At 49.4% G+C, this 23,047-nt stretch overlaps 1 protein-coding gene across 1 annotated transcript; it reads left to right on the top strand.

Annotated features, from left to right (window-relative positions):
* Positions 1-6: 6 nt before the first annotated feature.
* On the top strand, positions 7-22,278 carry ITM2C (integral membrane protein 2C). The gene is made up of 6 exons (XM_085298533.1): positions 7-19; positions 11,936-12,073; positions 13,959-14,147; positions 15,211-15,321; positions 18,097-18,247; positions 19,801-22,278. Exons 2-6 carry the CDS (start codon positions 11,999-12,001, stop codon positions 19,890-19,892), a joined length of 618 nt encoding a protein of 205 aa, XP_085154659.1. The 5' UTR covers positions 7-19; positions 11,936-11,998; the 3' UTR covers positions 19,893-22,278.
* Positions 22,279-23,047: the final 769 nt, after the last annotated feature.

Below are 23,047 nucleotides of genomic sequence, written 5' to 3'. Positions count from 1 at the left end.
TGGGGCGGCGGCGGCGGCCGTGAGTGCGGGGGCGCCGCGGGCTGCGGGAGCCGGCGGTGTCCTCGCCGGCGCGGGTGGAAGCGTGGGAACCCATCGGTGCTAGCGCCCGGCCGGCGGAGCTCAGCGTCCGGAGCAGCGGGGAGGGGAGGGCGCGGGGTAGCCGCGGCGTTAGGAGTCCGCCGGGGGCTGTAACTTGGCGTTTGGCATTCGTAGGTGACTTTAAAATCACAGCATCTCAGAAAAGAGGAACCAGGCTGCCAGGAATGAGGCTCGAAGTAAGGGGAAGGAGCCAGCGGTAAGGATGAGAGCTAAGAGCGCGGCACGGTCCTCTCAGCAGTTTTCGAGATGGGGGCTGACCCTCTCGGGTTGAATTTGCTGTACTGTACTTCAGGGGACGGGTACCCAAGGAGGAAACGGCTGGTTTTGCCTGCAGAGATTGGGATCCTGCCAGGCGCGAAGCGCACGAAAGCGGTAGGGCAACCCTGGTAGGTCTGGAGGGGGGCCCGGGCCGGGGCTGGTGCTGCAAGCCCCGACCAGACCTCCCCTGGCCATGCAGAGTGCATTACCCGCGGCCCTGTGGCTGGCGCCCCTCGCCCGGAGGGAGGAATCGCTCCCAAAAGGGAAAAACCAGCGCTGTCGCGTTTGGCGAGGAGTTGGGGGCTCCCCAGGCCTCACCTGCCGGTGAGCCCCGGCTCACAAGTCCTTCCGTAAGGACAGACCCGCTGCCGTAAACACAGCATTAGGCAGCGGGAGAGCTTTGCCCGTGGATGTGCTGACCCACAGAATCGGATCCATCTTGTTAAAATGCTTCTGTACCTGAGCACGAGATTTAAACAGCGTCTCTGTGTTCTTCGCTGCTGAGCATCCTTCCTTACCTTCTCCTGCCTTACCGAGCGGGTGGGAATCGCCTCTCCGGCGTTACTCTGCAGTAGGTGCTTTAGTAGACTGCTCAGTTTTACAGAGAGCTCAAGGAGTTGTTTATATCGTAATGATCTCTAGCATCAGGCACTGATCGCTTCTAACTCTATTAAATGAGGTCTGAATGTACTCCATGTATCGTTATTGCATCTATTAATCCAACTCTCTAGAAACTGTACAGGAACCTATAATGGGAACGCGGCCAACTGTGATTCCTCAGTGATTTCCAGACTTTCACCTTCTGTAGTTATGAGCAAAAGAAGGTGGTTGGATTCTTCCCACCTTTGAGGTCGAGCCCTGAGAAGGCAGTCTGAAAGTTAACTATCGCGCTGGACTTCTGGCCCATGCTGCCATAAAAGCAGCTTTCTGCAACTGGAAACTCGTTCATTCTGCTGATCCTACACAGCTCAGGCAGGATCTGGCTCCTTCTCATGAGCTTGGTGAGAACAGGACATAAAAAAAAAAAAAGTAACAAATTTATTTCCATCATTAATTTTACCGGACTCCAGCAATCAAAATCATTCTGATTCAGGTCCTGCCAGATGAATGAAATTGGCTTGAATAGCAAATAATGTTTTTTGGACTCCTTTCATTGCCTGGGGTGTTTTTCTGACTCTGGGGAGCACTGTGCTGTTCTTTGAAGTCCACATAGTCTATAAAGGAAGTTAAAAATAGGAATTTCAGACAACCTCTTCAGCAGTTTCTTAAGTTCAGCAGGTGGACATGGAAGCAGATCAGTGTAAGACCTGTAACAAAACGGCAGGAGCAGGTTGCAGTGAGTCAGTGAGACATGCCATTATTCAGGGACCACATCTACTGATGAGAAGGTGATATGTCCAGAGTTATTTTTTGGGATATTTGGGACACTAGATTCTTTGGCAACAGTCTCCTGGGTGTAGTTTGTGCTTCACTGGGCCAGGCGAGCGTGTGCCTTCATAAAACGTCAAGCTTGTGTGGTTGATCTTTCAGCATCTGGGCTGTCTTGCAGTACGCTCTTGGTGCTGCCAGTGATTCCTGTCTGCATGTGTCTTGCTCTAGCTGCCTTGCAGCAAAATGACTTTGAAAGTGCATGCAAACAAGATGCTCAGCATTCTTGGCCCTTTTGATTTCTGAACTTCAATCCCAGAGCCAGGAAATGATTCAACTGGGGCTTCTGCAGCCTGCGAGTTTTGGCAGGTGCTCAGTAAGCACAGTGATGTGGCAGGCGGGAGGACGTGTGATACTAATGTGTCCCAAAAAGTGGTAGATGAAGAGACCTGACACAAGCCTCTATGTGAGGTACCTTGTGTTTCTCTGCTGTGCAGCTCGATTTGAGTTAGCAAGAATAAGCAATTGAAACAATCAGAACATCCATGTAATTTTGAGGCAATTTCAACATTTTAAGGTCTTGTAATAAAAGCAATCTTGTTGTCATTAGAAAGAAGAAGGTGGGAGAATGTAGCAGCCTTGAGTAGAAGACAGATTGAGGTTATGCAGTCAGCAAAATATTTTTTTGTACTTGTTGGAAAATATTTTCAGAAGTAAAATAGAATTCAGTGAGTTTTAATTGAACTCCTGGTTTATAGTCTGAAATGGAAATAAATCTGTATGCATATGTCTTTAACAGCCCTGGGAGATATACTACTTGTTTGTTAAATCTACAAGAACAGGTAAAACTCAGATGGTGATAGCTCTCCAATCCAAATTTAGTTTGGGTTTTTTTTTTTTTTTTTTTTTTTTTTTTTTTTTTTTTTTTTTTTTTTTTTTTTTTTTTTTTTTTTTTTTTGGTTACTTTCTTGTAAACCCCTCTAACATTAGTAATTAAATATTCTGCAGAGATCATACAGGATCTGTAGGAGAAGGGATTTTAATTAAAATCTTCTGCTTCCTAAGGGTTACCTTAGCAAGAATAGGGGGGGAAAGTCATCGCTGGTCTTCCTCACTTTCTGTGTAATGAAGATGAACTACTCGGCTCTCCTTGTCAAGATCTCTGCTAAACACTCATCTCTGCTGACCAGAGGTGAAACACGTCGCACGGCGAACGCTCTGGCACAGCCTGGGTGCCACGTTGGGTGTCTGCGAACATCCAGGACAGGTTGCTGCGCATGGGAAAATGGTGTGTGCATTGGGAAACTCGCTTGCCCCTAAACCTTTTTGAAGAGAAGCAGGAAGCACAACTTGTCCTGATGTGTCTGGAAAAGACTGTTCTGAGAATGGCATGCATGATTGTATTTGTCTTCTGCTTCCCAGAACGATGGGCATCTGGGAGAAGATGGCTTCTGCTCAGGGCCTTGGCTGCTGGATGTAACTGGTGAGGGTGCCGTGCTTCGTGCACGGGTGGGGAGCTGGGGAGGACTCGAGCTGTACCTACAGATAGCCATAGCTGTAGATTCCAGCAAGCCCAGTAACAGCCTTGGCAGTGGGTTAAAGGCACAAGGGCTGTGAAGAACTCTCCAGCGTGCACCCAGAGATGTCCGGCAAGTGTGACTGGTGTCTTGCTGCTGCTTTCAGTGCTGTCAGGCCTTGTTTGCATGCCCTTCATCGCATCCCGCTGCCCTGGAACTCCACAAGACTCCTCCTTTCTCGGGGCTTTGGATCACACCCTTCCTGTTAGTCTGAGATGCAGCAAATGCATCTCGTAATGACGTGTTTGCTGCCCATGGCTGGAACCCCACGACCTTTCCATCTCTGCAGAGAGGAGCCACAGGATTGCTTGTTTTGTGCCCAGGATGTGCTCTCCCCCTCAGAAAATCCAGCAGCTTTGATTTTCCTTTGCACCAGCCTCGCCATTTTGCCAGCCTCCTTCGTTTCCTTGGTGACGTGGGTTTCCCTTGCAGGTGACAGCAAGCATGAGCACAACATTTCATGCTGCTCTGCTTCTTCTGGCCTTCCCAGCTGTATGGAAAGTACTGGGATGTTGTGAGCAATGATGCTCCAGAAAAGCACTGCTCTGGCCAGGGCTTTGAGCGTCCGTGATGTTGGCTCTGCAGTAGGTACGGGCGTAGCAGCTCCTACAGTCCACACGCAGCTCTCTGCTGCCCTTTGGATGTGGGATAGGTTGATGCTTCTGAGGCATGGGTGTTTTCAGCATGTTGAGATCTTAATTTGAAGATCTGAACACAGTAGATTTTGCTTTCAGGAAGCTGACTCCCATATCACAGGATTTTTCCTGGCCTTTTCTCAACCCTCCTATGTCCACCTAGGCTGAACTGACTTCTTTTGTGACCTACAGGGGTCATCAGCTTAAAAACAAACATCGTTACTAGTTTTCTGTGATGTCAGGATGTCTTGGAAGGGGAGGAAAAGGACTGAATTGCAGAAGCATTGCTGGAGAGCCTGTCCCTTGTAGGACTCATTCCAGTGAAATGCTAGACTTGAGTTTCTGCTTATACGAAGCGCTGGACTCCAGGTGTTAATATTTGACATTCCAGCTGAACGTGACAAAGGATCTGGCTAAAAGTGGAGGAGCAGCTTAAGGGAGAGAGTTACTATTTCTAGCAGTGGTGTTAAATGCTACTGAGTTTGGAAACAGAGTGCTCTTTCAGCAAAAAGATGCAGATAAAAAAGCTGGAGAAAGGAAATCTTGAACTTTCTAAAGGTGAATATTCTTCAAAAGCTGGAGGGGATCCTAAGCCAACCCAGCTTTCAACAAGTTGAATATGGCCTAGCAGTGTGCCCTTGTGGCAAAGAAGGCCAGTGGTATCCTGGGCTGCATTAGGAAGAGCATTGCCAGCAGGTTGAGGGAGAAGATCCTTCCCCTCTACTCGGCCCTGGTGAGACCTCATCTGGAGTGCTAGATCCAGTGCTGGCTCCCAAATGCAAGAGGGACATGGACCTGTTCAGCCTGGAGAGGAGAAGTCTTGAGGGGGGGCTTATTAATCTGTATAAATACCTGATGGGAGGGTGGTCTCCGGTGACAGGACTAGAGGCAATAGGCACTGAAACACAGCAAGTTCCACTTGAACATAAGAAAACACTTCACTGTGAGAGTGACAGAGCGCTGGAACAGGTTGCTCAGAGATGTTGTGGAGTCTCTGTCCTTGGAGATATTCAAAACCCAACTTGACAGTCCTGGGTGACCTGCTCTAGCTGACCTACTTGAGCAAGGAGGCTGGAGCAGATGATCTCCAGAGGTCCCTGCCAACTCCAGCAATTCTGTGGTTTGGTAGTTGATTTGCATGTAGGTGTTGTTTACGTGTAAACGAACAAGTTGCATGCCTGCCTTGAGTGCTGGTGATGCACAGAAGCACTAATAACCAGGAAATGTCTTTAAAAGACAACAGTTTTTAAAGTGAACGAACCAGATGTGAGAGGCAGAAGCTTACTTGTGTATGCTGAACGTCTTAATGCTGTAACGCTGCGGGCCCTCTCCATGGGACAGGGACTCCTTTATCTGCTAGGAGGAGTCTGTCCCTGCGATAAGCAGGACGCCAGCTTTCTGATCTGGCCTTGCGCCGTGCTGTTCCCATGACTGTTCAGGGCAGAGATGGGCTGGTAGTTACGGCGCCTTGCTACTCTGCTAAGGGAAGCTCCTGTACAGGTTTGTACAGGAAACCGATTACAGAGCTGGAGAACCTGAGCTTGCGAGGAGGATGACTTGTCCTTGTGTGCGTTTTTGCAGTCTGTTTTTGTGCTACTGAGCCTTTGGGTTTACAGGAGATGGAAAAGATGTTCTACCTTCTGGACTGGTGTTTGATGCCTGGGTGATGTGTGGGATCCTGGGCATTTTTGTAATGCTAGTGCTGTTAGAGTTTGGGGAAGTACAAGATGGTAGGGTTTGGGGAGGAGGATTGTTTTGGTTATTATTATTATTTTTTAATCACTCCCTCTGAATTTAATTTGCAGAGTTTCCTTCCTTGTTGCCATGCCTACCTTCCAAGCCAGTTTGAACAATAACACCGAGGAGAGTTGGCATGGCCTCTCTCTTGCTGATATTAAACCAGACGCTGTTTCTTTAGGTGGTGAATTTTCAAGCATAAGGTTGACTCTGTCACGGCGTTGAGATGCTGCTGTAGGAGAAGTAGAGATAATCACTGTCAACATTTCTGAAAGGGAGCAGTGATTTCATTTTGCAGCGTGACACTGTGTAAGCCCTGATTTGTAGGGAGCAGCAAATGTCATGGCTTGAAAATCTGGTTTCTTGCTCAGGTGCCTCAGGTTGAGCTTGGGGAAGCTCTGGACTCTGCTCCTTCGTCTTTGAGCAAACTGCGCTGATTCAAGGCACTAATTCCCCTCTGCCATCAGCAGAGCCGTGAAGGCAGCACGTGCCTGTACCTCAGCTATTCCTGATCCTGCGCGTCGCGGGTGCAGCCACGTGCTGCTGCCTGTCCGGGGGTCTGTCACCTCTCATGGAAGAGCGAGGTGGGCACTAGGGGTGGCAAGGGCTTAGTTTGTCACAGCCGGCTCAGCAGAGCTTGCCTGGCCCTTGGGGACAGCCAGAATGGCTAATTTGGTCTTGATTATCCCAGATGATGCCCTCTGCCTTTGCTCCATCAGCATTTGCTTGGTGTGGTGTAGTGTGAAGCTTTCTGTGTGTGCAGGACTTCTCCCTGTCCTGTTTTCTGCTTTCAGATGTGATGAGACAGCTTGTGATCTTTGCTCCTTTTGTAAAATTGGATGCTAGCCCTCTTGACTGGTTCCCAGGCTTCCCTGCTCTCTTGTGTATTGGAGTAATCGTCCGGTTTGGGTCTGGGAACAGATGAGTGTTTGGTGAGTTGATGGAAGTGTGTCCAGCTCTTTCCCGAGTGCTTGGTCCTGCTGTCCTGCCATGTGACAGCTCACTGCTTTGGCAGGATGTCCTGTATTTTAGGTTTCTTAGTGTGGAGCCCTAGACTTTTTCACAGCTGGGGACACGCCTGGGCACATGGATAAAACTAGCCCTTTCGAGTCTTTCCCCAGAGCCATCTCCTGAGCGCACTGAGCCCCAAAGCACTGTTGCATTCTCCCGTGAGTGCAAGTAACTGGAGCGTGGGGAGAAGCCGTGACGGTACAACAGGCACCCAGGCTTGTGGGTGGCTTTCTTAGTGATGCCTGAGAGTGGACTAAGGCAGGGTGGTTTTGTAGACCCGGCAGTAGCTGTCACTTTTTACTTCACCAGGCTGAGAAACAAGGCTCAGCTATGCTAAAAGCAGGTTGAAAGCTGACGACATTTCCTTGCCTCAGTTCCTTGGTGTCTTGAACATTTTTGGTGCAGGTCAAAGAAGTGTTTTAAGGTGTCAGAGACCAGCACTGTGAGGTGGCTTCCTGGGCTGGTGGCTTTGTTGCTAGTCACATGTGGCAGCATCGTTCAAAGATGTGATAAGGTTCACTTATTGCAACCTTTTTGCCTTTGGCTGTGATAATCTCTTTATTACAGCCTTTATTTTTTGGATTCTGGGCATCTTTTGAGTCCAAAAGCCAGCCGCTGTGTTCCTGTGGAAATGCTGCTGCATGGCCCTGCGCAGGCACTGCTCAGGTCCTGTGTGCTGGAAGTGCGGTTGCCTTGGAAACTGTATGTCCTATCCACTGTATATTATATATATGTGTGTGTGTGTGTGTAAATATGTACATGCACACTTTTTTCCCCCCTTTTCTAAAGCCTTAGAAATGCTTGGCAGTGTGGGATGGTGGTCCCGTTCTGTTGCAGGGACCCAGCTTGCTTATAGACCTTTTCTTGCCAGCGCGAAGTGTTGGCCCTTATGAGTCTTCCCGAGGCAATAGCCAGGACATCATTACATCATTCCCTGCTTAGTGTCACTTGGTATTTCTCCTGATTTCACTCCTTTTCTACCTCAAAGCTCAGCTGCTTTTGGGACCAGGACTCATTCTTCCTCGTCTAGCAGGGGAGATTTCTTGGAAGGTGCGAGATGCTTGAGTGGACTCAGGAGTGAGCTGCCTTCTTGTAATAGTTCATCTACTCCCCTGCCTGTCTTGATGCATCTGCCCTTTTCCTGTGCAGTCTCTCATCTCCAGAGCTAGAGGTTGGCAATTGCTCTGGTCCTGGGTCTTAGATTTGGAGCCTGCTCCCTTTGAGGAAGCTGTAGTTGCCCGTGGTGCGGCAGTAATTACTGAGTGCACCTTCCTCTGTGAGAGCTCACGCTCTTCCTTGGAGTAACGAGCAGCTTCCTAGAGATGGATGACTTTCCATCACTGTGTTTCTGCCTATTGGGTAGTGTTCCCCTCAAAACTGTGTCTTGCTGAGTGTTTAGCCTGTATCGTATTTCTCTCCTCACTTGTCGGTCATCAGAATCACATCTGTTATTTTTAGTTTCTGCAAGCTTCTTGTTGGAGGTGTATATTTAGACACTTGCCAAGCTGTGGCCTCTGTTCATCAGGCCCTGCTAGATCTAAAGTGAAAGATTGCATATCAGCCTATTTCGTAATACATAAATGAAAATACGTAATTCGTATTTTCGTAAAGAAAATGCTTCATGTAGAACTCGACAAATGCATCTGTTAACCAGCTAGACATGTACAAGCAAATCTGGCTTTTGACTTATTTGAATATTGATATGAATATGTGTGCTTATTTTACGCTCACTGCAAGTTATGCAGACGTGAAAGGAGAATGGCTCGAATCCCAGAGCGAGCAGCAAGCGGCAGATTTTGAGAGAAATGAATGTGACATTTCTCTGTGCAATTATATGTCATCGTGGTGGAAACGGACTACTGAAAACCAATAAACTCGGAAAAGCTGAATGCTCTTAGCTCTTTTTCTGGAGGAGCGGTTACTCCACTTGGATCCGTTTGGATCGCCTGGCAGCAGCTGGCAAAGCGAAGCGGACAGGGCGGCTCAGAAGCTGAAACGAGCGCGTGAACAGGGACGGAGCTGAGCCCGTCTCTGCTAACGTGGTGTATTGTCCGGGAGAGAGCAAGGCGTGACATAACGCCATGGATTTCCTCACTTGTGTTTGTCGTCTTCAGCCTGAGGTTGGTGAGGAAGGGAGGATTGAACCAAATGTCTACTTTCCGTAAGCCTGTACGGCCTTCCTAAGCAATATCAGGGATCCCCACGGCGGCTGAGGGAACTGGGTGCTGTGCCAGGGTTTGCCAACGGCCAGTCTGGCACTGAAACTTCCCGCCTGTGAGCTGCTCGGCCAGCTGCCCCTGGCTCGGCCTTGCTCGGCTGCCTCTTGAAGAGGAACCCAGCGCGGTCGGATGTCCTCCAGGTGCAGCCGAGTCACTGTGGCTAGCTGGTCAGGACTGTGTGCCAGGGCCACCGCTGCCTCTCACCGGTGGCACGAAGCATTTACGGTGCTGAAGGAGCTGCCATCACAGCGAGGGCAATGCCAAGAAACGTGGAGGCAGGAAAGGATGTGGCAGGATCTTCCCACCTGAGACTGCGGCAGCGGGAAGCTTGGCCAAGTTCCCTGGGCTGCCTTTGCTCCCTCCCCGCAGGGATGCGTGGACCCGCTCCCTCTGGCAAAAAGCTGCTCAGTTTGCTCGTGGCTGTCGATTAATATTTTGATTTTTATCCTCAATGCGAAGGAATGGCTGAAAGGCATAATCATCTTTCCAGGAGAACTGGGCTGCTGGTTCTCCTCCTTTTCTCCGTGGCAGAAATAGAGGAAGGATGGCGACATTGCCAGAGCCTCAAAATCTGCAGGGCAGCCTGCATGCGGTGGGTTGTTGTGTTTGCCCTTGGCATCCTGCTTCATCCTATGCTTGTCCTGCATCCAGCTGCTGGCTTGGCCTGCTTCTCTTTATAATAAGCTTAAGTTAAGGGAAAACTGCTTTCCTAAAAGGGAGCCAGGCAAGAACAGATGGAAATCAGAAGTGGCCGTCCTGTTGGGAAGGATGTGTGTCACAACAGGAGCAAGGTAATAAGTTCTAGAAGAAGCTTCATGGATTTTTCCAACCTGGTGAAGGTTACTTGTCCTGAGTGAAGTGCTGTTAAAGCAAGTTGTTCCTTCCACATCTTCTCAGTATTGCAATCGGTTAGTTGTTCCCCTTAGCCTGGCTGACGGCACTTATAATCTCGGCACCTTCATCTCCATTCCAGCAGAATGGTTCCTGTTGAGTTTTCCTTCCCCCCCGCCCCTTAGAAATTGAGGAGATTTATTCATTTTTTTTTGTGGCCTTTACTGGCTTCTCCCAGAACAAAGTTCTGCTTAGCTTCCCTTGCCTCTTCCCAAAATGCAAAACTTGGACGTTTCTCCCCAAGTCAGGAACGCTTTGCAGAGAGCCAAACTCGTCTGCATTTGCAGTGAGGGGCGAGATGCCTCACTGTGTCTTCAGCTATGCAAAGAGCATGGACCTGCTCTTGCAAACAACAAACCAGTAAGGGCTTATTAGCCCTTTTCTCTTCTTCAAACCAAGTTTTCCTTTTTAGCGGGAGTATATTTTTTGAGTTGCTAGGTCCTTCTGAGCCCCATCCCTAAACCTCCTCGTGGAGCTAGCACTTGCAGTCTGCCGAGGAAGCGAGCAGTGCGTTATCCGCAGGGGAATCTGGCATCTTCGGGGTGTAACCCCCTTGGTGAACATTAAGCATTTTCTCAGCCTGGCCTCAGTGTTAGCAGCAGGAGCTTTCCTTTCCCTTTTGCCTCCGGTGTCTGCACTGCTTCTCTGCTGACAACTGTCTGGGGAAATCTGGGTTGTGGAGCACTTGATGTACAGCATGACTTTCCCATCCCAGCAGCTCTGGTCAGAGAGCCTTAAACGTTCTTTATGAATGTGATTGTGTGTGTGTGTGTGTGTGTGTGTGTGTGTGTGGTCTGTCATAGTTGCTGGCCCTCATCTGTGAAGGGAAGGCAAAGAAAGAGAGAAAGTGAACTTAAAATAGTGATATTCTTCTGCTTTCTCATGCCCTTATTTACAGGAAGAGCAGCCAAGCATTGATTAAGCACTGATGCTTTGGTGTAGGGAGCTGGCAAGGGATTGAGGTGCTGCAAGTCTTATGAAAGCTGGGATCAAGGTGAAAGAAATAAAGTTTGATTTCTCCTGGAAGGGTTCTGGGACAGAAGCTCTCCTAGAGCACTTTGGTCTCTGCAGGTGTTGGTCTTCTATGATGGCGTTTTGTTTGCAGCGTGATTTACACTGCGTGTGAGCTGCAGCTGTGCGTGGGGCGAGGGGGACTTTGGCCTTGTTACTCTGCAGAAGCCCCTCTTCCATTGCTGGTGTTGTGGGTGAGAAAAAGTGGTAGATCCTAGGAATGAGAGGTGGTGGTTTTCTTACAGATCAGGTTTTTCTGCTTGTAACATTCCCTAGCTGGCCACCAAGGGACCGACTGTTTAAGCAGGTGCTTGAGCTCCTGCTGCCAAGCGTATGGTGGCCCTGCAGCTGTTGTTGCTGGGCCATCGCCCCGTCCACCAACGTAGCCGAGGGTAGTTTTGAATTTTCTGCCTGGAAATGGGAGTTTCTCTGAACCTGTTTCTTTCACCGGCTTCCGAAAGGCCTTACATCTTCGTGCTTCATGTTTTGGAGGGTTATTTTGGTTGCAAAGATAAGAGTGTAGGCAAGGATAACTGACCCCTAAGAAGTAAGCTGTCTTCTCCAGGCCTCTCTTTTGGGGGGGAAGTTGTTAGGTGATCTGACTCCTACCCAGTGGGCAACACTCTAAAAGAGGCAGATTTATTTTCCTGTGACGCTGTGACCATCCTGCATGGTCGTGGAAGGTATGCAGCAGTCTGGAGCTTGAAAGTAAAGTTAAGGCAGACGATGTAGCTCTTTGGGTGGACTCACTCAGTCATTCACCGTGGCTGATACGGCCCTATCTGAATCCGGTAATTCCCACCTCAAAAATTTCCCCTGAGAAATGCAGCAACGGTGGTATGCATATATTTGCATATGTACATGGACAAGCATGCACATATATGCACTCTCATATTTCATATGTATATGTATATATGTACACACACACACACACAGAGAGGAGGTAGTGGGAGGGCGAAGTGCATAAAAGTGTTTTACTATCTTTGCCAGAAGGAGCTGTCACACGGGAGGTCACCTTGCAGGACCATGGTCTGTGTTCTCCACTGGCACACCACACACACATGTATACGCTTTGAGTAATGTGTTGTCTATAGACTTAGGTGACTGATGCTCTGTTCTTGTGTGTCAGGAGGAGCCGCCTCTGGCGGTGCAGGGCCGGCGGTCATCGCTCAGCGGGGTGTGCTACCTGACCATGGGCCTCCTCGTGCTGCTCCTTGGCTTGGTCTTCGCGTCGATGTATGTGTACAGATACTTCTTCGTCGCCCAGGTATGGCAGCATCTGGAAGGACTGCTGGCTCTTCGAACTGGAGCAGCCAAACTGTTCCAGCCTTTAAAAGAGGAGGTGCTACTTGCTGCTTTGTACTGTGGTAGTTTGGCACTTCCAGGCCCTGCAGCGCTCTGAGAAGTGGGGCATGCCTGAGGCGGTCGGCTCAGGCTCACCTCCACCGACTGCTCGGAAGGGCCTCACAGAAATTCTCCTCTTCCCTCCCTTTTTGTTTATAACTTCATAAAAATATCCTGCCAATTTTTCCTTGTAAACACAACCTTACTACTGTTAACTCTAAACCAGTTTCAAAGAGTGGCTTTTTGTGGGGGGAGAGAAAAACTTGGAGAGCGCAGGGAGGTACAGGCAAGACAGCATCTTTTTGCAATTTTTTTAAGCCCTACCACAGCAAAACCCTAGGCATAGCAAAAATAAATATCGCTATGAATAAAGCAAATGGAGAATAGATTCAGAAAATCAGGTCAGATACTACAGAAGGTGGGCTCTCAACCTCAGTTAAATTCAGCACCTCTTCTCCAAAGCAGTCTTTGGAAAGCCTAGCCTAGCAGCATTGTGAATTTAAGTAGCAATGGGTCAAAACATTAGGAATGAGACAAGGTAGAGCTGCTTCTTTAGGTAGGAAACTGTTGAGCTTTGTGGCTTGCTGAGTGGTTAGCCAAGGAACCACAGAGCATCGCTTTAAGCCTCGTCCTGCCACGTTGCAGCTGTTGGTGAATGAGCTCGCCCGGCTCGGCAAGCTGGGCTTGGTCTGACTGCCAGGGTTTCTGTAGCCAGCACTTACCCGCTCTGCACTACAGTCTTGTTTTATGGGCTACCTTGCTTCATAAATCTTCTTGCTATGAAATTAATTTGCAATCTTTCTTTTCAGATCTGTAAATTCTTCATAACTGACGGTTATTTATAATCCACCTTTAAGACAAACCGCTTAAGACAAATGTAGAATTGTTCATCTCCTTCCCCCTGTCCCTGAATTTCCATGTGATGGGCCCTTTTGCTGTGCCTTTGATGGAGACACTTGTTTATGAAGAGGTGGCAGCACCCTGATGCTTAGGGTGGGTTGTTGGTAGGTTAGTGGACAGCCCTTGGTGTCGGCTGTGGTCGAGGAAAAGGTGATGGGCAAGCACGTAGTGTGGCACTTGAAAGCAGCGGCTGGTCTGTTTGGGGCCTCCTAGTCTCAGCCTCTCTGGCTGCCTGTGATACCAAAACACAGCTTATATCCAATGACACATGTGCACAGAGGTGCTTTGGGGACCAGGGCTCCAGAGCCTTTATGTTCCAGGTCTGCAAAGGCTACCTGTGATCTAGTGACCAGATTTCATCCCTTGCCCTGTGCTGCCTCTCTGGCCTGTAGCCTGTGCTCCCGGGCCACTGGTGAGAGAAGCTCTGGTACTGTAGTGAGGCAAAGTTACTCTTGGTTTTGGTGACTTTGCAATGTACGTGCTACAGGTGTGCTTAGAAATGGTGCTTTGCTCACCACGAGCTTATATGCCCTATGTAGAAAAGTGTGATTGCTGGAAATTATCTATGGAGGGATGTGGATAACCCAGATAAAAAATTTAAGACTGGCAGTCTGCCTTTTTGAATTACCCCTTGTGGAATCCCACAGGGAATTTAATCCATTTGGATCTGGCTAGTGAGAAGGGAGACAGTGCTGCTTGGAGAGGATGCAGAGGTCTGGGACATGTCACAGGGGGTTTTTGCCCCACTTTCATCACAAATATTTTCTAGATGATGGAATGACTGAAACATTCCCAGGTGTCTATGCCTCAAATGGTGTGTTTAGCCTTCTCTCAGTGTTTGCGGTGGCTGCTAATGGGAAGCGAGGATGTATATGTGTGGTGTCTGCCCTTCGGTCTTGTCCCCACAGCTTCCCCGCGAGAGCATGTTCCACTGCGGCGTCCTCTACGAGGACTCCCTGTACTCACCGTTTAAAGGGCAGCTGGAGTTGCATGAAGACGTCAAGATTTACCTTGAGGAGAACTACGAGCAAATTAATGTGCCTGTACCCCAGTTTGGAGGAAGTGACCCTGCAGATATCATCCATGACTTCCAGCGAGTAAGAATATCTCTGGCCGCCTCCGTGGCATGGGTAGCACAGGGCGGAGGAGGAGGGCAAGAGCTGGGGTGTGCCGGCATGGTGGCACTCGTGTGGTGCAGTCACTAATGTCACGTCGGTCTCCACTGGTCGTATTAATGAGCGTCCTCCTTCCCAACCTGCTTGCCTTCCTTGTTATGTCTCGGTAGTGAGTCCCTTGGACGGATTTGTTGCTTAAAGCGATTTACAGTCTTCCCTGAATTTTTCTTTTGGCCATTTAACACTTGAGTGTGAGGCAGGTCCCTACGAGCTTAGAAATGCCGAAGGACTGGTGCACTGGCTGCTCGTCGTGGAGGCTCTGCTCCCCAAGCAGCTAATGCAGCAGTGGGAGAGGCAGTTAATAACCAGCCTTCAGCCCAGTGCACGTGCTTCCTCGCCTGGCAGACACTGGGAGGCGGCAGTGTGCTTGATAGCACGGCAATTTTAGCTTTTTAGCATGTTGGTGCTATTTCTGTCTCCAGGAATACTGGCAGGTCTTTCCGGTTTGCTTTTGGGTAATCCGAAGAGCAGCTTTGTGAACTCTGCGAGGCTTGGAGGGCCAGCTGGAGCCAAAGGCCTCGCGGGTGCCGGCCAGCTGCCGTGCTCGGAGCCGTGCTGCTTTGCCGTGGCTTGGGGGTCTGCCTGCAGGCTGCTGAGCGTGCCCGTCCTGACGTGGGGGCCGCGTTTCTCTTCCCTGCACCGCTGCAGGGCAGGGCTCTGCAGCCCCGTCCCCCCGGCGCGCGCGGGGCTGCACGCGCACGCCGTCAGTCCTGCAGCCCCAGCCGTTTCTCTCTCTGTGGCATCTCTTGCTAGAGCTTTTGAGAGGGGATGAGCACAGAATCAAAGGACGTTTTTGATGGCAGGAAGGGTAGCCCTGTCGGTGAGATCTCAGGAGAGTCTGAGGGTGCTGTCTGGGAGGCACCCTGCTTCGAGAAGGAGACCTCTTCCCTGCCCCGTTCCCCCCCTCAGCTTCCTTTCACACATCTGCGCGGAAGCGTTTCATCGCAAAGTGGTTAATTCCTTGATTTCTCTGCTTGGGACGCAGGGCCTGACAGCTTACCACGACATAACGCTGGACAAGTGCTACGTCATCGAGCTGAACACCACTATGGTGATGCCTCCACGCAACCTGTGGGAGCTGCTGGTCAACGTGAAGGTACCGCTGGCATCGTGTTGGTTTTGTATACCTCTGAATTGGCTCCTGGGTGCCAGTTAGAAAATCCTGGGAAACAAAAGCTGCTATGTCTGTAAAATAAGCCTTGGCCCTGACACAGCTGAGTCCTCATGTTCACCGATGGCTTCGGGGTTTTTAGCTGAAACGCTAATTTTGCAGGCAGCACACTAACACTGGTACAAGGGATGAACCTGGCTAAGGTGACATGGAGAAGCAGCAGATTCCTGCTCTCTGGTGTTTACTGATAGTAGGAATCAAAGGAAAAATATTTACCCCACTTTGCTCGTGCTGTGACTGCAGCTACATGTTTGCCGCTTGCGGAGCTCTCGATGTCCCACGAGGTGCCGTGCTGCTCGGTGCTGCTCCCTGCGCTGCACCGAGGGCTGAAATGCGCCACCTGGTCCAACAACAATTTTTCTCTCGGCAGGCCTTAACTGGGTTTAGTCCCTGCATTTTAGTCCCTTTCAGTTCATAAGTCTGTGCGGGTGTATTGCAGCGACCCAAAACAGCCTTCTTAAAATAGAGCACTGTTTCATCTTAGCAGCAGGAACAAGGCCAGATTTCATAGAATCATAGAATTGGTAAGGCTGGAAGGGACGTCTGGAGATCATCTAGTCCAACCCCAAACAAGGGCCCATACAGAAACTGAACCCGTGGCCTTAGCATTATTAGCACCATGCTCTCTAACCCACTGAGCTAAACCTAACGAGAAGGGTTTTCAGGACCACAGAAGGTGCGTGTCTGTCTCCTGTAAGGTCTCCTGCAGGTAAAGCAAAGCACTGAGAGTCAGCATCTCTTACTGCTGTCCTTGACAGTCTGTTTAAAAGAAAAAAAAAATCTAATTCATTCTCAAATTTCCTAAATTGTGCTTGCTGAGCCATGCAGCGTGGTGAACTCTGTAGGGTTAAGCTGAGAGGCAAAATGTTGTGCCTCCGAGGGAGCTTTGATGGTCGCTCCCTTGGAGAGGCGCCTGCTCTCCAGTCCTTGTCACGCTCCCTCTCTGCTTGCCGGCAGTCCTCGCAGTGTCGTCCTCTATGACCATCTGGTAAAGGGGCTGGGAGCGCCGCTGCGGCGCAGCACACGGTTATTTACAGGTTGTCCCAGACCAGCCACAGCTTCTGGCAGTGGCGGGTGGCCAGTCCTCGGGACAGAGGAAAATGGAAGAGCCAGGATCACAGAGCTGCCAAAAAGGTGTGAAATTGGGAATGCCAGTTGCACCTAGAATAATAAGATCACAGTTAAAAAAAAAAAAAAAAAAAAAAAAAAAAAAAAAAAAAAAAAAAAAAAAAAAAAAGTCTTTATCAGAGATTAAATTACTAAGGGGAAAAAATATAGTTAAAGTAGCCTTATGTGTCTGATTTTAAGAGTGTAGAGTGTCCAGTCTCTCCATGCAGTTTTTAATATGTACCTTGGAGACAATATTTTTAATTGTTTAGCTTATTTTTGAGTTTGGAAAAAAATTTTACCTTGAGGACAGTGAAGCAGTGAAGAACGCTGCCTGGAGATGTTGGGCAGTCTCCATCCTTGGAGGTTTTCAAGGCCTGACTGGATCAAGCCCTGCACAACCTCTTTAAAGCTCTATTTTTCTTGAAACTCTGCAGAGACTGGAGGACGTTGTGCTTGTCACACAGTCCTGCAATGGAAGAGTAAACTGGCTACTTCAGCTCCCAGAGTTATTTAAATCCAAAAGGCTGAAGAAGCCAAGTTGGTTGTGTCCTCCTCTCTTGAAGCCTCTCACCGTGCCAAGGATATGGCAAGTCCTGAGCCCCAGCCCTATGAACTCTCTAATGCGATAGCTCATGCTGAAAACCGCACACAGCGCCTGCCCTCCCCTGCGGTTCCTCGCAGAGGATCGATGTCTGACCTTCCACTGATAGACTAGCTCTCCAGCGTGAGGGGAGAGTTGCCCTGAACCATAGGTTATGCCAGCCCAGCATCACGGTGTGAACTTAAGCCACTGTGTTCCCTGGTGCTCTGGTATGGAGGTAATCAGTCCCACGGTGGAAGGCAGAGATCATGCTTGTGGATGTGCTATTATTGCCTCTTTTTCTCTCAATAGTATTTATACTGATCTCTCTTTCATGGTCTGTTAATTCTTTTATCTCTTTGACTAAGGGGAAGGGTCCATAAATGACTCTGCTTTTGTGGGGGGGTGATTGCGAAGTGCAAAATGCTGCCTTTTGCCTGACTGCTCAGCGCTCCCCAGCAGGGTGTCATTGCTCAATGTGGTGCTCACGGGCCATTTCTAGTCCCCATGCCTGTGTGCCAGGGTAGGAGACTGTTGTATTCAGGGTTGGGCTGAACGGATGAAGGAGGAGAGGGAAATGTGGAGAACTTGTGAAATAGTTGGAGTCTGAGCAGAGCTGGTGGGGGGGAAGGTTATCTTTTGAAGCATATGTAAAATGTACGTTTTTGATTGTACAAGGTGTGTCGGTCGAGCCTTGATCCCTTTCCAGACAGGTTCATTCTGCTCCCAGCCTGGCCTTCCCTCCTGTGAAACGTGGTTTAGTCTGTAACAGTGGTGATCCTACCATGACTTTGCCCCCTACATGTGCGTATTCGATTTTTGGATCCAGTCTGTTTGGTTTGCCCCGTCTGGGTGCTCGTTGCATCGGGCCGTTTAGCGTGAGGACAGGGAAGCAGGTAAATCAGCCTCAGAAGGGGAGTTTGGGCCTTCTAGTAGTTTAGTGAATGGGAGATGACGTCACATCGCTGCGACAACTGTACTTTATTTTGATGGAAACGGTGTCATTTCAGAAAGGGACATACCTGCCTCAAACGTACATAATCCAGGAGGAGATGATTGCGACGGAGCACATCCGGGACATGGAGCAGCTCGGCTCCTTCATCTACCGCCTCTGCAGCGGCAAGGAGACTTACCGGCTGAAGCGGAGGAGCGCGAGGCGACGTAAGAGCCTTGTCGCGTTGGTCGTCCCTAACCCACCTCCCCACTGCAGCGCAGTCGTCATCTGCTGCTTACCGCCGTACTCCCCTCTCTGTGGCCAGAGGGGAGGTTTCCCTGGGAGTATAAGCCCATGGGAGACTGTTTGAGATGTTTTCCCCACTAATTCAGCTGTGCCCACATCTATAACAGTGCTACTGCAAACGGGTACTGACTATTTCAAATATTTCTATTGCTCTGTCCATCAGCCTAATAGAAACACTGATAAAAGTGCTTGTAGGAGCCAGCAGTTCACTTACATGTGAGCTTCTGGGGCTGAACTAATGGCAGTGCTGTGGGGAACTGCTTGGAAAATTTCCCTGATGGAGACAGCCGCCTCAGTGGCAGCTATTCAAAGTAGATTAGATCTGCAAATTGCCTTTAATTAATTAGGTTCCTAATAATATTGAAAAAGCAGTGAAGAGGGATCTTTAGACCACCTGGCAGCGATTTCATGAAAATCAGCAATGTGCATCTTATCTACATTGCTACAAAAACTCTCTAATTTCAGTACTCCTGTGTATTTGGTTTTATATACTGGGGTATTTAAAGCCTCATTGGAGATGTTAACCTGTATCGCTGGGGAAGCTGCAGGGTGCTGAGAGCCTGTGGGTACCGAAGTCACCACAGCTGTAGTGCCTGGCTGCTTTTCTGGTGGGAGCCGCAGATTTCCAGGTTTTGCCTCCCTCTGCGCCATCTCCATGCGAATGCTCAGTGGCAAACACGTGGTGCCCAAGCTGTGCATCCGGCTCAGGTGAATCCGGCTGCCTGCCTTCCTCCCCTGACCTGTTTGCACTTCCACGGGTACTGGGGAGATGGTGTAGCTGCAAGATGCTGATAGGTGTCGGTAGGCAGTGGAAGGGTTTCTGCCTGTCAGCTGCGTGCCCCACCTTGCCCTGCCTCTGACTGGGCCTTCTGCAGTACGCGTGGCTCTGGGGTGCATACGTTGTTAGCTGCTCCCTTGCATTGGACCCCCCAGATGGTGGATGGATGTCCCCTGCTACAGCCAGCTGTGCTGGCTGGAGTCGCTGCCCTCTCCCATCTGCTCATCTGAATGTCCTGTAGACCTTTTTGTCAACATAAGATGGATTGGTACACTGAGCAGAAGACTTCAGTTAGCCATGCTCATTGTTCTTGACTAAAACTGATTGAAGAACGTGAGTGGCTCTGGCTGCAAATCCGAGGGGCCTTTGGCAGTAACAAGTGGCACAGGGGATGATGCAGTTTCTTGCCTGTAGAAGTGCAACACTGAGGTGCTGTCAGTTGACATCAGCCGTTTCCATATGGCTCCATTAGCTCATGGTGGTTATCACTGAAGGCCGGTGGCCTGGGTAATATGGCTGTTCTTCCAGGGAAGACAGGATTTTGCTGCTTTCTATATGGGCTGTGTAGTTTCTGTGTCTCAGTGTTCGGGGGTTGCATCTCATCTGCTTTCCTTCCTCCACTTGAGGCAGCTCTTGTAAATTAATACTTGTTGAATTTTATCTCCCCTTTCACTCTCTTTTTTGAATCTCTTCTAGGTATAAGTCGACGTGAGGCTGGGAGCTGTCATCGCATTCGTCATTTTGAAAACACTTTTGTGGTTGAAACTGTTATCTGCAAGAAGTCATGAAGCCCCTGTCCAGATGTACTTTTCCTTGGCTTTGCTTGCACACCCACGCACACACGCTCTCAGCCCTCTCGTCAGACATAACCCCTCTTGCTTTCTTTTTTCACTCCCTCTCCTGCTTGTGCAGCTCTAACTTCCTGGGTCTGCTGTGGCCTCGCAGCGGGTTCTCTTCTCTCTGTACTACCTACTCGAGACATTTTGCTGGGCTTAAATTTATGCAGTGATCAAAGATGACCTGTGAGTAGAAGCAGCCTTCTCAACACCGCAGGGCTGGGGTAACGGAGGAGGCCAGGGGGCAGGAGTGCTGGAAGTGGCTGCTCTTTTCCTGACAGTGATTTACGCTGGCGTAACGCTTTGAGGCTGCCGGGGCGCAGAGGCACGAGGTGTACCACAGGAGGAGGATTGCCGTTTTGATGCTGCTGTAATGACTGGAAATAAGTAATCAGATATGCTGAGGAAACATAGTTGTGAGGCTACAAACTGTGATTCGGAAAGCCCAGCAGATGGGAGGGTGTCTGCCCAACTCTGGTGATAGTGGTCCCAGCTTGCAGTGTGCTATCTCCCCAAAAGACCACGTCCCCACCGCAGGAAGCGGCCTCTGCCTGCTCTTTTCGTGGCCGTCTCCTGGACTCCCCCCTTGCTGCCTGGCAGTCTTACCCTGCACGTGGGTCACCCATGGAGTGTGGTGGGCCCCTCTTGAGCCCTTCACCTGGCCGCTGTAAGGGGAGGCGGAAGGCCAGGGCACAGGGCGAGGAGATGGAGCAGGAATGACACAAATGAACGTCCCTGCACCCTGGCCATGAAGCAGAGGACGAGGTGTGAGTCCTCCTCCATGTCCTCGCTGTGAAGGGACCTGGCTGACTAGGGTGGCATTACCTGGAGGGTACAATTCCCCAGCCTTTCTTCTAACACACATCACATCATCTGTGGGTCTCGGGCAGATCTGCCCTCACTTTGCCCAAGCAAATAGGTGAATCTCGAAGGGATGTGAGTTGTTGAAACTCCAGCAATGTCCCTTGTCTCAGCTGGAGGAGCAGCAGTTCCCTCTAGGCAGGCTCTGTCCTGAGCACCTCCAGCTGCCAGGGAAAGTTGGAGGAGGGAAGACAAGCTACATTCACACAGATCTCTTCCTGGGTGTTGAGATCCCACCTGCAGGTTGATGGGCATCATGCATATGTAGGAAGCGGTGTCAGCAGCAGCACTGGTAGTTAGCGGTGTGTACAGAAGCAGATTTCTTTTGTTGATTTTAGAGAGAAAAAGTGTATTCTTGTATAGCCCCTCTGATGAAAGCTGTTTTGATAATGATTACTGCAGCCATGTTCACACTATCTGCAGGCGCTGTTGTAGTACAGATATGTGTATAAGGCCAAGATTCAGCAGATCAATACACTGCAGAGAAATTGTGTGAACAAAACTGCATTTCTATTGATCATCAGAGAGTGGAATTGTAGAGTAATTATATATTCTTCCCTCTGTTCCATAAATACAGCTAAAATTAATTAGGCTCTTGAAATGCAGGCAGTTTTTTGGCTTAAAAGAACAGGGTGGATTTCAAATTGGCACAATCTTGTTAATTGGTTTCCAGCAAATCCGGACTTGTTCACCATCTGTTGAAATGAGTTTACTGTTTCAGGAAGAGGAAGGAAAAGGAAATGCAAGTACAATCATTAACTCAGCAGAACCAAAAAAGCAACTATATTATAGAATAAAATTTTTAAGTAATAATGATGTGAGCTAAATATAAGAAAAACAGAACGGGATCTCAAAATGGTCATCTAGTACAACAGGATTGTGTCCTTAGAGGCTGAGAATCGATTTTTGTATAATGTATAGTCAACCATAAACATGAAATTTCAATAGAGAGAGGAGGAGGCTTTGGTTTTGTTCTGCCTAAAGCTTATTGTAAAATGAAGAATCACAAGTGCTCCCTGCAGGCTGGTAAGGAAGGTTTCCCACTGCCAGAGGGGCATTTGCTCTCCTATAGCGTGGTTCCAAATACAGCTTGCTCTTTGCTCTAACCTTTCGTTGCAGAGTGGGTGACAAGTGAGGTGGACACTTGGTTCTCGTAGTGGAAGTACAGCAGACTGGTAAATTTAAGCCCTGCATTTGTTTTTGTTTCTGGGAGGCTAAGGCTGCACCCGGGCGAGCGTACGGACCTTCTCCCCTTCCTTCTGGCTCTGCATGAACTCCCTGGCCACCGAGTACGCTAACTCTGCGCAATCCCCCGCGGTCAGGAGGGGCCCTAGCTCCCGACGAGGAGCTAACGTTTCACGGGACGAGAACGCCACCGCCGAGAAAGGGAACGTACAAGCGCTCTGTATGTTGGGTCTGGTCGGTCTCTTACCTCTTAGGCAACATCGACGGGATAAATAAAATCTTTTACGTCTGATGCGCAAAGCACGTGTTCATTGGGGGTGGAAAGCGAGGGTGCGCCGGGAGCTGCCGCGTGGCTGCTTTCCTGGTGTCCCCGCGCTTCCTCGGGAGACCCAGGAGCGGGAAGTCGCTGACAAACTGAGATCTGAGAAGGGGCACGTTGTCGCTGCTCCTGGGGCTGGCGAGCTCTGCAAGCCCCTTCGGAGGACGCCCCTCCTCTGACCGCTGCGTTCGGGGATGTGGCAGATTTGAGGATGCTCCCAGGGCTCTTCTCTGCGCTTTCTCTCCCCTTCCTGCATCCTTCTGGTAGTGTCAAGAATATTCTTCCTAAATTAGAGGTTTTTCTAAAATTGGATTCTAGTTGATTAGAGAGGAGTTTAAACCTGAGAAATTTAGCTTTAGTCATTTCTGTTCCATTTTATTTAGTTTCTAGCACTGCATTTACCTCTTCAGCATCTGTGTGCTTTTCCCATTATTAGGGATCTGCAGAAGAGATCTGTATCTTACAGTAACTGCATTTGCCAAAGCTGGTTCTGGAGCTAAGTATTCGTACAGACGTAAAAGTGGGAATGCTGTCGCTGGCAAAGGTGATTTTTGGAGCTGTATCTGGAAATTGCACTGTTCCTCTATGTCTGTCTCTTGGGCAATTCCTGAGCCCTCCCAGAAGAGAGGGTAGCAGGTAGAAAGTTGTGACCTAGATTGTGCACTGCCATGAGATTTACTGTAAAAATTAAAACATATTGTCCTAAGAAACAAGTGTTGAATGCTGAGGAGATTTCAGTATG

The sequence above is a fragment of the Rhea americana genome, unplaced genomic scaffold (assembly GCF_003343005.1).
Source record: "Rhea americana isolate MKP2758 unplaced genomic scaffold, rheAme1 scaffold_14, whole genome shotgun sequence".
Taxonomy (NCBI): Eukaryota; Metazoa; Chordata; class Aves; order Rheiformes; family Rheidae; genus Rhea; species Rhea americana.
This window is presented reverse-complemented; position numbering and strand designations above follow the sequence as displayed.

Excerpts from the sequence above, each read along its gene's own strand:
- ITM2C (XM_085298533.1), top strand. The coding sequence starts at position 11,999 with ATGGGCCTCCTCGTGCTGCTCCTTGGCTTGGTCTTCGCGTCGATGTAT. Across the intron at positions 12,074-13,958 it reads GATACTTCTTCGTCGCCCAG|CTTCCCCGCGAGAGCATGTT; the intron begins GTATGGCAGCAT and ends TTGTCCCCACAG. Across the intron at positions 18,248-19,800 it reads GCGGAGGAGCGCGAGGCGAC|GTATAAGTCGACGTGAGGCT; the intron begins GTAAGAGCCTTG and ends AATCTCTTCTAG.